At 29.5% G+C, this 14,224-nt stretch overlaps 1 protein-coding gene across 4 annotated transcripts in view; it reads right to left on the minus strand.

Moving 5' to 3' along the window:
- Positions 1–14,224, minus strand: part of LOC106464060 (calmodulin-binding transcription activator 2-like) — a 67,427-nt gene that overhangs the window by 5,545 nt on the left and 47,658 nt on the right. For 3 of the 4 annotated variants that reach the window (XM_022391722.1, XM_022391723.1, XM_013924171.2), the window contains exons 14-18: positions 13,251–13,343; positions 11,910–12,234; positions 5,713–5,891; positions 5,317–5,462; positions 2,856–3,100 (exon numbers count right to left, since the gene is read on the minus strand). In XM_022391722.1, the coding sequence (XP_022247430.1) occupies positions 2,856–3,100; positions 5,317–5,462; positions 5,713–5,891; positions 11,910–12,234; positions 13,251–13,343 (988 nt within the window). The remainder of the gene's footprint in view (positions 1–2,855; positions 3,101–5,316; positions 5,463–5,712; positions 5,892–11,909; positions 12,235–13,250; positions 13,344–14,224) is intronic. The other variant, XM_022391724.1, reaches the window with a different exon arrangement.

Raw genomic sequence — 14,224 nt, forward strand, 5'->3', positions numbered from 1 at the left:
GAAAAATCTACAATACAAATTTCTTAACAGAAATAGAAGAATATCATGTTCTGAAAGAAAAAACTCTTTACCTTTATGGATTAAATCAGAACTTTCAAAATAAAACTGCTGAAGTTATAAGTAAAGGTTCCTGTATCAGAAATTTATTTCAAATAAATATTTGTAGAAATAAACAGAATAAAAACAGAAGTAAAGGCAAAAATAGAAAGAAATGGATTGATTTTGATAGTTTTTGTAAAAATTTGAATTCTTCACTTGACAGATCTGTTAATCTGGTGAAATATATAATAAAACAAATATTTGAATTTACAAATGCAAAACTCAAATATCTGACAAAATATTTGTTAAACTTTGAGTTTAAAAATATCCATGTTAAAGACTTAATTATTGATCTAATTAAATTTAGATTAAAATGGAACCGTATACCTATACTCCCTTCAGTGAAGAAAAAAAAGAGAGAAATGTTATATAGTAATTGATTCTAAACATAGTTCATGATGATATATATTTGCCTTCCCTGATTTATAAAAGTATTGAAGAAGATATTTTTCCCATAAAATCGTTTCAACTGATAGTCAGTTTTAAATATAATAAACCTATAGGACCTCTTCTCTTCAACTATAAAAATTCATTGAAGAATTGAATCAAATAGAAGTTGGCAACTTACCTTGTAACTGTAATAATAGTGTTTTCAAAGATAACTCTCATAATCATATAGATACAGGAAATTTAGAAGTTGTCAAAGATAAAGAATTACAATCAATATTAAAGAAAGGTACTAAATATAGAATTTTAAAATGCACAAAAAATGTGAAATCTTAAAAGACTTAGAAAAATATATTCATGATTATATTCATAAAATAAGTAAACAATCCTATTATCTGCCATGTGTCTTTTTTGAGTGGAAATTATATTTTATTAATTCCATAAAATATTGATTAAGAACTTTAAACTTATCTCTATATAAATTATATATTTCTTTGGATGTCTTTAAAAATAAAACAAATTAAATTCAAAAACAATTTGTTATTACACCAATTGATAAAGCTGGCTGTCATTTTGGTTTTGTGTGTAAAAAATTACATGCACAAATTTTACTTAATGAAATTAATACCACAAGTACTTTAAAGAAAAATAATGTTATTACTAATTTAATAAGGGCTATTAAAAAATGGAATATCAATACAGATTATTCTTGTACAAACTTACTGTTTTTATATGCAATTTCAAAATTGCATAAAAATCCTGTGAAATTCAGATTTATAACTAATTCTTTAAATACAGTCATTAAATCTGTTTCCATGGTACTTAATATTCGAGATGTCTTGTTTGAAAAAATAAAAATACAGTCTTCAAATAACAAGAATAATTATTTTTGGATTATTAAAAATAATATTCCAGTTTTGGAATGTTTATATAATTTATATTCTTCAAAAACTGCCAGTTCTATTTTTACATATGACTTTACTACATTGTATACTAAAATAGAACTAAAAGATTTAATCAGGGTTTTCAATGATTTGTTTGATAACTTTATAAATAATGAAATAACTATACCCAAATTTAAACTTACAATAATTCAATGTAAAAACATATTCCATTTCTGTATTTATAATAGTTATATTGTTTTTAACAAACAAGTTTATATGCAAACAGTGGGTATTCCAATAGAAACAAATTTCTCTTCAAATATGGCCAACCTGTATCTGTTCTTTTAGGAAAACTCATTTATGAAGCAGACTTTAAATCCTAACTTATACATTTACACTTTCCATTACATAGATAATTTAATATCTATAAATAATATGAATTTTATACCAAACCTAATATATCCAACAGAACTTACAACAGAAGGAAGTAATAATGATAATGAGGTCCATGCTAATTATTTAGATTTGGACATTACTTTTATAGAAGGTACAGTGGAGTTGACTATTTTTGATAAAATAATAGAATTTAATTCTGGCATTCTTGGTCTACCGACACCTAATAGTGTTATTCCGTGTATCATGTTAAAAGGTATTATTATATCTCAATTAAAACTGTTCTTAATAGTATGTAATATCTATAATTTGTTTATGGATAATGTTTTATTATTAAAAATAAATTGACAGATAGCAGCTAGAGAGACAAGCAATTAAAGAAACTCATTACTTTATTTTTTAATAAATACAAAAATATTTTAGAAACTAAACTATCAATTAAGGAAAATATCTTATAAATAAAATATAGAAGGAGTTAGTTATTTTAGTTTATAAGTAGCTAATAATAATTTTTCTAGTAATTTTATTCAGTATAACCGTGACAGAAAGACTAACTTCAAGTTGCTGGGGTTGTCTCGGCGTTCCGGTGTTATTCTTGAAGAACTTTTATAGTTCTATGTAACATTTTATAGTTCTATTCAATATTTTATTGTTCTATATAATATTTTATAGTTCTATTTAATATCTTTTTGTAAGGGTGGAGGTTGGGAGTTTAATTAGTAGAAATATTAGGTTGGCTTTATTTCAATTTATTTCTACTTTAAGAAATTTAAGGGTAACTGCTTTTCCACAACTGGCTACAGACAGTGAAAGGCAGTAGAAGCTGAGATGTTGTGGGTGTAAGCACTCAGCTTCATATCCTTATTTGATTGATGATTTTTTATTTATATTTTCCAAGACGGTTGACTAGATTGACATCAGCGTTTGGATATTGTCTGATAGATGGGATATTCCCGATGCATTTCGGTGCTATTACCACAGACATTATCCGTTATGACAATAAGTTGACAACCAGGACTCATAACGGTATTGCAATATACATATATATATACTTTTAGTAATGTCTTTGAAATAGACTGGTTAGAGACATACTTAACAGCCGAAGTTGGAGTTCCTTCACGGCTTGAATTTGGCCATTTGCTATCTCCCTCTCCCACAGTTCGGTAGAAAGACTGAAGATTAGGGCTTGATGTTCCCTGATGGCCAAAAGTGGATGTTTTGCAGCCTGCTGAGATTTCTCCTTCTACGCTTTTCTTGAACCGTTTGTGTTCACAGTAATTACGGTATTGGTTTTGTATTACCTGTGCTGCTTTTGTCATTTGCTTGTAGTACAAATACTACAGAAAAATAAAAGACTTTAAGAGCAATTACCAATTTATAGTATAGGTTTATTTATTATACAAGATGTTAGAAAAACATCTGTGTGTAAAAAGTACATCATACATATCAAGTGAACCTTTTTATTAGTACATACATAAAAGAATCATAATTAATAGTTACATGTGTAGTATCAAGACTGATATAACTGAAGTTAAGTAGTTTTGTAATACAGGTCTCCTGTAAAACAGTTGTGTAACATCATAACTGCTGTTAATTGTAGTTCAATAATCATACAATATCAAATCTTTAATAAATCAAGGTGAATATAGCACAACTATCATGTTAAAATGCTTATTTTTCATAAAAATGTTGATTCAACAAACATTCCAGGTGTTAAAGGTTCTATATAACTAAATCTTTAAATATGAGAAATCAAAAAAAGAATCTTTGACTTAGTTTAATAATATTATGATGTGAGTCTAAAAGCATAGTCAAATCTGTTGTTTAATAGCTGTATAACATGGTCTCTGTTGTTGGATTTTGTTTACAGTACAAGTACATATAATACTTACTAAAAAAAAATTAGCTGCTGGTATTATCACAAAAAGTGCAACAGATACATTTTATGTCTTTAGACAAAAAACAAACAAACTTACTTCTAATAATTTGATAATTATTTAAATGGCATCACATCTACTCTAAAAATCACTTCTATACAATAGCCACATCCTCATAAAATCCAGTTTCTACTAGTCCGGTGGATCCACACTTTATGTATTCTCTACCAGTGTATTATAAACCAATTTATATACTTTCTACCAGTTTAGTGTGATCCACAGTTTATTAACTTTCTATCAGTTCACCATAATCTACAGTTTATACATTGTATATCAGTTCAGTGTGATGCACAGTTTATTAACTTTCTACCAGTTTAGTGTGATACACAGTTTATTAACTTTCGATCAGTTCACCATAATCTACAGTTTATACATTGTATATCAGTTCAGTGTGATGCACAGTTTATTAACTTTCTACCAGTTTAGTGTGATACACAGTTTATACCATATCAATCAGTTCAGTGTGGCCCACAATTTATACAGTATCTATCAGTTCAGTGTGGCCCACAGTTTATACAGTATCTACCAGTTCAGTGTGATGCACAGTTTATACCATATCTATCAGTTCAGTGTGGCCCACAATTTATACAGTATCTATCAGTTCAGTGTGGCCCACAGTTTATACAGTATCTACCAGTTCAGTGTGATTTATAGTTTATACAGTGTCTATCAGTTTAGTGTGATTCACAGTCTATACAGTGTCTATCAGTTCAGTGTGGCCAACAGTTTATACAGTATCTATCAGTTCAGTGTGGCCCACAGTTTATACAGTATCTACCAGTTCAGTGTGATTTATAGTTTATACAGTGTCTACCAGTTTAGTATGTCACAGATTATACAGTATCTACCAGTTCAGTGTGGTCCACAATTTATACAGTATCTACCAGTTCAGTGTGGTCCACAATTTATACAGTGTCTACCAGTTCATTGTGGTTCACAGTTTATACAGTGTCTATCAGTTCAATGTGGCCAACAGTTCATACAGTGTCTATCAGTTCAGTGTGGTCCACAGTTTATACAGTGTCTATCAGTTCAGTGTGGTTCACAGTTCATACAGTGTTTATCAGTTCAATGTGGTCCACAGTTTATACAGTGTCTATCAGTTCAGTGTGGCCAACAGTTTATACAGTGTCTATCAGTTCAGTGTGGCCAACAGTTTATACAGTGTCTATCAGTTCAGTGTGGTTCACAGTTCATACAGTGTCTATCAGTTCAATGTGGTCCACAGTTTATACAGTGTCTATCAGTTCAGTGTGGCCAACAGTTGAACTGATAGACACTGTATAAACTGTTGGCCACACTGAACTGATAGACACTGTATATATGTAGCCCGTGACTACTTTAATCAAATTCCATATGATCATTAGATGACAACAATATATTGAATTGTTTTCATAGCCTGATGTAAAAACACTGAAGTATAATTCTTTGATAATGTAATTAATCTTATTTAGTTCTCAGATAATACTTTTTTTATTGAATTAAACTGTGATCACCTTATAGATAAAAATCTATGTTAAAATATCAAACCTTGCATCAACAAAGCTAAAAATATACATATAATAAACATACATGGGTGTATGCGCATATAATAACACATTACGGTTCTGCCTTACCTGTTTGTACCTACGATAATAACTCTGAATTAGAACTGCTGCTACTTTTTCTTTTTCTTGTTCTTCTTGACGTTTCCGACCTTTATAAGAGCGGTATGCTTTCTGAATGATTTTGGCTGCTTCATAAAGTTCTCTTTGTTCTCGATCTATAGACAAAACATGGTTTTAACATGTTATACCCTCAAAATGAAACGTGAAGGTCAAACTTGAAAATAATTTAAGTTCATGAGAGAGAGAGAGAGAAAAAGAAAACATTACCTAAAAAAACAAACAAGCCAGAATAACATACTGAACAAGAACTAATAAATAATAAAAATTAAATAATAGCACTGTAAATATGAAAACATATATAAGAGAAACAAAGAAACAAATAAAATCAAAGAAGAAAATACATGCCTGACAATGTTAAGTTTGAAAAATCTCTCTCCATTATTTTACCAGAGGCTTGGAAAAATTCACAGAAGTCTGCAGTGGTGGGTGGTGGTGAGCAGGATTCCACAGTGAAACTTGCTGGACTTGGAAGACATGAAGATGTAGGACTTAAGGAAGAAGCTGGAGTACCAACATCACAGTATCTAGATAAAAAAAAAAGGCACACCTAAGTTTAAAAACAATAATACCTTCATTTACACAGCTACACCAAATGGTTTCTTAGAACTGTAACCAACGTTTAAAGGGTAACTCTGAGGATGCTCACAAAGGTAGCTTATTACAACCTTAACTTTATTCATTAAGAGATCTTTTAGCTATAAACCCTAAATATGCTGAACATAAAAGTAAAAAACTACTTTCACCCTGACAGCTACATTATGAGATATACAGTGTAGTTTGAAGAGAAACCAATTTTAAACAATGAACAAGATATAACAAACTGATTCCTGCACAAGTTCAGGAGACAGTTTTATTGATTTTCTCTTTTGAATATTTATTTCTTTTGCTGTTCTTATTTTCCATGTAGAAAAATTTCAATTTTCCTTTTCAAGGGTTTTACGAATGTATTCCTGTTAACTCATCTCATGTAATTTGTAATTATTATTATAATTACTTTTGACAATAGTTGGCTAAGTTTTGACGTTATCTACTGTGTAAATGTTATCCGTATTTACTTATTTATAGAATTGTGATGGTTAATTGTTGGAAAGCTGTTTTCTAGTATTGCTACTACCACATGAAAAAATTTTACTGAATGATAACTGAATATTAAGTATTCATCTTGTATAATGTACAACAAATAATTTTCATTATTTCTTGTTCAAGAATGAAATTGGCTGTGGATTTGATTCACTATGGTTTTAATTTATTTACATGAAAATGTTTGCATTAAGGATAAATTTCAATATATATATAAAAAAATTTCATAATACAGAGGAAGAAAATCATCTTCAATGTGGCAAAATATGCAATAAATCTTCTATCAAGATTTGATGTTGGACACATCAGCATCATGCAGACATTTAATTAGCTTGTGTCAACAAATCAACAAAACAGTAGTTTCACCATCTGAATGTTTGGCAGCAGATAATAGTGTGTTTCAGACACCAATACAACTAACGATTTATTCTTATAAACTAAGATAGCACACAGAAGAAAAACTCAAAATAATATCACAAGCTGCATCTGTAAAATTTCTGAAAATGGAATTCAAGAATATTCAACCATGACAGAGAATGATGTCTCCTTGCCAAACCAATGTAGCTCTTATTTGTACATCACTCTAGACCAGAGGAGCTTTTAACACAATTTAGGTTACAATATTTACTATATATTTTATTTATTTTTGACTTTATTTTTATGTTTATTACTTTACTATAATGATTATTTTTGCCCAAACCTAGCAAGATATTATTGGGTTTAAGGCAAACATATTGTAAACAGCAAGGGTACCCAACTGATGAAACAATCCATTCTAATAATTATAGGTCATAAAGTTTGAATACAATATTTAATTAGCTTTTTTCTTAATATGTATATTTTTAGTTGTGATCTATGTAGGTAGTGTGCTTTGATCATAAGTTAATATTAATTTCTCTGGAAAATAACAGTAATGAAGTGTCCTAAGGTAACTCTATAAATTTTGAGAGCATATTCCCAGAAAGTAACAAGGTATTTGTGCTAAATAATAATAAAGTTACTGTTTTAACTAACCCAAGCTGTCACCCACTAGCTTTTTACCTTTGCTTGAGAAAGGAACCAACTTTGCTTTGTGGAACTCGTGCTACAGTGAATGATATTAAAGGAAGCATAGAACATTTAGCACAAGATGGAAATTTTCAGAAATTATGAATTGCAATATTAGTTCTATATCCGAAAATGACACTGAAGATAAAGAACTCACTGCAGAGGAAAGTCAACTGTGATGATTATGCATGATCACATACTCAAATGTTCTCTTTTTAATGAGTAAACTTGCTACCCTCTATTAACTTTGAGGTTGAAAGGAATTTATCTAAACTAAAAGATCATCAATTGGATGTATTTCAACATGACATATATAAGAAAAGTAATTATAACCAAGCAAGAATAGTTTATTCTTAAGGAACATGCACACCCGCATATCAAAATTTAAATAATAATTTTAAATCTATTTCAACAGCTTTTTTCCACAAAAAGATTTTACAATTAATATTTTGTGACATCTACTTAGTGTAATTTGCAAAGAAAAAAATGACAAAATGATCAAACTTACATTTCTGCATAGCTCTGATGAGTCTCACCTGTAAACAAAGCACTTATCTCCAAAGCATAGGTTTTATAGTTACTAAGAAACTATCTTACATTTCTGAGCATTTATTTCTCATATGATTTTCTTACTCTTTCTCTGGTTTTATTAGCACAGATTCTTTTCCTATCCTTTTATAACCTCAAAGCATGTGATGTGAAAAACTATTAATGAAGCACAGTTTTGAAAATAGCTACAGACAAAGTTTAAATACCATGTTTGAAAGATGTGGAAGTTTTATTCTATGACAAGATATCAAGTAGGCATAGTTAGCATTAAAGAATATGGCAAGCAAAAGTGGTAATATTTTGATGTCTCAAATTGTACTCCTTGTAAGTTTTTTATGATTTACAGCCAGAAGTGGTGGCTACTGCAATTGGCAAAATAAGATATCAAAAGAAATTTTTAATGAATATAAAACAAATTGAAACTGACTATATGTATATATATATGAAATGGAACTTTCTGATCAACAATACAGAAAATTAAACTGTGAGATAAAAATTAAGTATTTTTAATGGTTTTTTTAAAACAGTGTCTCTCAACTAAATTTTGGAAATTTTAGAATGTAAACAAATTATAGAAAATAAATCAAAGCATATTACTTTGAAAGCTGAAACTAGATACTACTTAGTAAATTTTTCCTAACTTTTATGCAATTTGGTTAAGTATTTCCATTGCAAGAAAAAAAAATTCAAGGGATGTTAATTACACCCTCTACTGGTCTGGAAAGGGTTACATATATCATGGCATTCACAATTAAACCATAAGATAAAAGGTTTTGTAATGGGCAAAGAAATACACAAAGAATATGCTGAAAACTATCTTGAGGTTGACACATTTTTTTCAAAGTTAACTAAGGATTATATTAAACAACTATAGAATTAAACCAAAGATGTTTGGCTTGAATCTTCAAAATTTAAGGTCAAGGACATTCTATATGTGTGGAATGGCATCAATTATCATAAATCCATAAAGATGTTGTAGTGCTAAGACCAAATATATTTGAATCAACCCACTATATGAAAAATTTCATGAATTTTAAAGGCAGTATTAAGTCAATTCCAACCAGTGTACTTTAGATTTTGTAAAGGAGAAGTAGGAAGACATCACTCTGCTATTAAGCTACAGCTCAATCAACATGAAGTTTAAATCACAATTTCTAACTTAACCTTAACAAATAGTTAAAAACATGCTAAAGTTGGTCCTTTTAGACAGTGACTTTTGACTTGGCAAATTTTTTTTGTCTGGCTATGTGCTATCAAGTTGTTCCACTGTTTGTTATTATGTTTATGCACACCTCATAACAGCATTCCTTTCTCAATATCATAAAACTCCCTTTATTTTTGTAAAAGATATATGGATGACATTTTCATGTTTACTTTAAAAAATAACTTTCATCTCAACAACAGCTACTCAATGGCAACTTCATATGAGTCAAGAAAGATAAACATTCTTGATGTCAAAGTCTGTAGAATGTATGATGGTTCCTTAAAACACAAATGCTACATTAAATCTACACATAATGATATAGTTTTTAATAAATTCTAAATGCTCAGCTATACTCTAGTAGTCCACTACTATAACAAATAATTTGAGCAAAGCAGTTTATTTCTGATACCACATATGAACAGTTGAAAGACAACAGTTATGTGACTGTGTTTATCAATAAAGCAGAAAAAAAATCTAAGGCATAAAACCCACTTAAGCCAGTTCTTAGTTTTACCCCTTTGTTACCATTTATAAATGATGGCTTATATTGAAATATAAAAGAGATACTTGAAAAGCTAACTTCAGTATCAAATTAACAGGAATAAATATAGAAGAACTGTTATATCACATCTTAGGCCATGAGCTCAACCTAAAGAACTAACTTTTTGTTGCATACCTCCTGGGATTTACAAAGTATTGATTGTATGCAATTTTTTTTTATATCAAGAATAAATTCGAGATTTCCCAGTTTGAAAAGCTCACTGTTTTTCTAAGATAGCCAATCAATTTCATGGGCTATTTCTGCCTCATTATTACTGATTGCTGTAGTAATTCTCTTTGCAACCGATCAGATAAAGACAAAAGTGTAAGACTGCAGCCACTTGGAAGAAAATAGTGCAAAATGACAGCTTTCAGTGGAACAAAGATAACTGATGATAACCTCAATATTTTGCTTAAAAATCAGGAAGGCAGGCTAAGACAGAAACTGAGGGTGAAGATGATGTTGACAGCAATACAGATTTTAGCAAATGAAAAGCTACATTGAAGTCAACATAAACACAAATTTAGTAATCCAACCTTAAAAAAAAAAACAGTATATTCTTCATAATTTGTCTCACTGTCTATCTTGAACATATGTACGAATTAAAATCTCACAAAACAAAAATAAAGAGATGTAGAATTTATATGCAAAATTTGCCATCGCAGTTTTTAGGAAGTAGAATTAGTAATTTTATTAAAGCACAAGACTCCATCAATATATCATCTAAGTATTTGTTTCATATGAATATATTTCTGAAGATTATAATAAAACTTTGGGTGCATATGTAGATTTCAGCATATTAAATGTTTAGCTGTATAATTATGAGAACTGCAAGAAATTTTGTGAAAGCATTTTCATGAAACAAAAGAAGAATGTAGGATTTATGCATAAAATATGCCATTGCATTTTTTAGAGAGTAAAGTTATAAATTTTCCCTAATATCTTGAATTCTTTATATATATGTTATTAATAACAGTATTATATATATTTTTGAAGATAAGAGTAAAATTTTGGTTTTGTTTATACATTTCAACATCAAGAACTATTATACATATGAAAATGAAGTGTAAGAGGATTTTAGAAAATATATTAATAAAAATGTATTTCATGAAAAATTAGTTCCAGTTACACTGTTATATTTTACCTAAACCTCAACTATACTGGACAGTTGCAATTATTTTAATTTTATGCATGGAAATCTGGAGAAATCACTGACTGAAATACCATAATGAACATGTTTTAATAGATTTTTCAGCCTAATTTAATACACGACATAACTTCCAGGTAAAATTGCTTAAAACAGCACAAGTTTATGCTGGGCAGTCCTATTTTGTTTCTGCTTATATATTAAGAAAATGAATTTCAACAATACTTCCGAGGGAATTTCTTCCAAATTTTACCACTTCAATTTACAAAGCCTTTATTGCTCAAGGCACTTTTTATAGCATTTCAAATTTATTATTATTATCTCCTCAGCTTCAATTCAAACCCGAGACCTTTCACATGCCAGCCAAGTGCTATACCAACTGAGATAAAGGGTTAACCCAATAACATTTGCTAATAAGGAATTTTTATTTTTTAACAATTCAAACTACCACATCCTTCTCTTTTCTAAAACAAGGCCCATTCTTAGGCCATATCTCAGGACTGTGGGACAACTACTAGTTGGGAGCCAGTTTTTCTTTTCTGGTAATCCAGTTTTAATATTAATATTTTGAGTTGTATTTTTAGTTTTCATAATTGGCTGCTGGAGTGCCATGTGTTAACCTTTCTTGTCTTTGTTTATATATAATGAGTGCTATCTGATGGAAATGATTATCAGATTTTCTGCACAACCTTTTATCAAATTTGTAATTCAGCCATTAACATTAATTTTAGAGTTCAAGGTGAGGCTGCTCCTGACATAAGAAATGGAGGGGTTGTAGTGATTGAAATAGTTATGAATTTCACCCTTCCGAACTTAGTTTAGAATACATCTTTTTCAGGTATATTTATCTAATATTCTTCTAAATTTTCAAGCAGTTTCTGAATGTAGTTATGGCATTCTTATTGACTAGAAGTCTCAAGGTTGTACACATGTGCAAAGTAAAATACACATTAATGTACAACATTTTTCTTTACCTATAATTATGGTCACTGAACTCAAAATTAAATTCTTCACTGAGTAAAGGAGGAGGAGGTTCATCCACGGGACACATCTCCAAAGAAAGTCTGTCTTGAGTGGTGTGATTCTCACCAAGTCCTTCACCTTTTGGCAGCAAATTCATTTCACTCTCCAATTCCATCAAGCCTGTGAGTTCCCTATTGTTTGATGTGGAAGAGGCTTTGATGCGGTCAGGCATGGCAGCAATGATTTTCTCAGCCAGACTTAATACCTGATTGTTTGTATCACCCATATTGAGATCACAACTGATGTAACTTTGCTGACAACTTGAAGTAGTAGTTCCTATAGCAAATAAAACATTTTGAAAATAATACAAACTTAGGTTACAAATAATGGTGTAACATGTCTAATTTTTTGCTTGTAAACAGCATAAAGCACAAAATTCTTATACACACACACACACACACACAAATAATTTTACTGATCTTTGTTAAGAAAAACAAAAAACACTACCCATGAATATTTGAAATGATAAATTCAAAATTTAGTTTGAAAAAAATCATTAGTTTTACTACAAACTTTCAAGATTAGTTATAGAACTGTACACTAAAATGTCTTCAGTGCCTTAATGCAAAATACAAGTATTATGTCTAATGAGAAAAATCCTTACATTTTGAAGAGTAAATTAATTAGTAATGGATTAACTTCATTATAGTTATTTTAGTAAACTATATTCTGAATTATATTCTCATTTTGACAGTTCTGTGTTATTCAATTTTAAAATCAACTTGATTTCAAATGTGGTTCTTTAAAACAACAGGAAAAAGTACACTTAATTTTTTTCACTGAAGTTGAAAACATTAAAAACGTACTATAGAACTTTATTTTACATTTTAAGTAGTGAATCTACTATCATCTGGAAAGTCTTTGTAAATATCTATATTTTTGACGTGGTGAAACAGTGTATTTAAATATTCATTTACATAACTGAATGGTACTCCTGCTTATATAATCACACATATCCAGTGGATAAGAAATTCATTTTTATTTTGGGTGTGAGATAAGACACTTTGTATTCTTTTTTCTGTTCTTATTGTTCACAAGGTCAATTTAGCTCTATCATACATGTTTTATATACACAAGCACACCAAGTCAAAAAATGGTATATATATATATATGAATAACTCTTTTATCAGAACATTTCAAGTCTGGGGGCTAACAGTTACTTGCAAGAATTGAGAAAAAACAAAGCCTGTTTACTTTTTAAACAGTAATTATATTTAACCAGTTTCACTATGTTCTACCATTTCAGTAATTATAAGTTAAATTAAGTTATATATTAAAATAAAGGTACTAACCAGTAGTTACTACATCAACCTGGCTGTCATGCTCCTCATCAGAAATACCAACAACATCAACGTAAGGACTCTCATTATTAGACAATGTATCACCTAATGACATTCAGTAATAAAAAAAATAAAACATACCAATGTAAGGATGTATATTACTAGACAGTGTCTCTCCTAATGCTAACCATAAATAGCAAAGTATTAATAAACAGTTCTTCTGCCTATAATAAAAGGAGGAAATATAGAACTAATATTTATCAAAGAAAATATAGGAGTTTAAAAGTGGTTCAACTTCTATATCCAATTATTTGTTCATCTGCATACATTTTTTCTTATTAACCTTTTGAGATGGGTCACAGGTGAAAAGCCATGACATCTCGTTTGTTGACTCGCATTCAAAATTTTATTAAACTACTATTTCATCAATTTATGTCAATAAGTTTGGTATCAAACTGTAGATTATAATTCAAATTTTAGTACTACAGATTACTCAATTTCTTAATTTAAAAGCAAATATTAAAAAACACAGATAAACATTGATTTTTGTGTGTCACATGGTATGTTGAATGCAGCATTGGTTCAAATTAGATGTTTGTGAAGTCAAAATACTAAGTCTATAGTTTTGTACGACTTAGAAACTCAAATTACTGATATTGAAAAGCTAGAATATAAAATAAGAGCCTCTTATCTTTTTAATTTGCTAAGATATTGCTCATGTAATAAATCAAACACAGTGGCACCAGGCCCACCTCTTTCAAATTTTGGAAACACTCCCTTATATACACTGACTTCTATATATGACATGAATAACCAATCAGAAGCTCAGAATGTCCCCCTAGTGGCTTTCTCAGCCATTTTAATGGGCTTAGCACAATTTTTTTCTTTGGAACCAATATTTAAACGAGGTAGGGTGTGTCTTTAGTCTGCTCGAAATTTCATTTTTTAAAACCCAAATACAGCTTAATTGCTAAGCTTGATAAATT

The sequence above is a fragment of the Limulus polyphemus genome, unplaced genomic scaffold (genome assembly GCF_000517525.1).
Source record: "Limulus polyphemus unplaced genomic scaffold, Limulus_polyphemus-2.1.2 Scaffold1551, whole genome shotgun sequence".
NCBI lineage: Eukaryota > Metazoa > Arthropoda > Merostomata > Xiphosura > Limulidae > Limulus > Limulus polyphemus.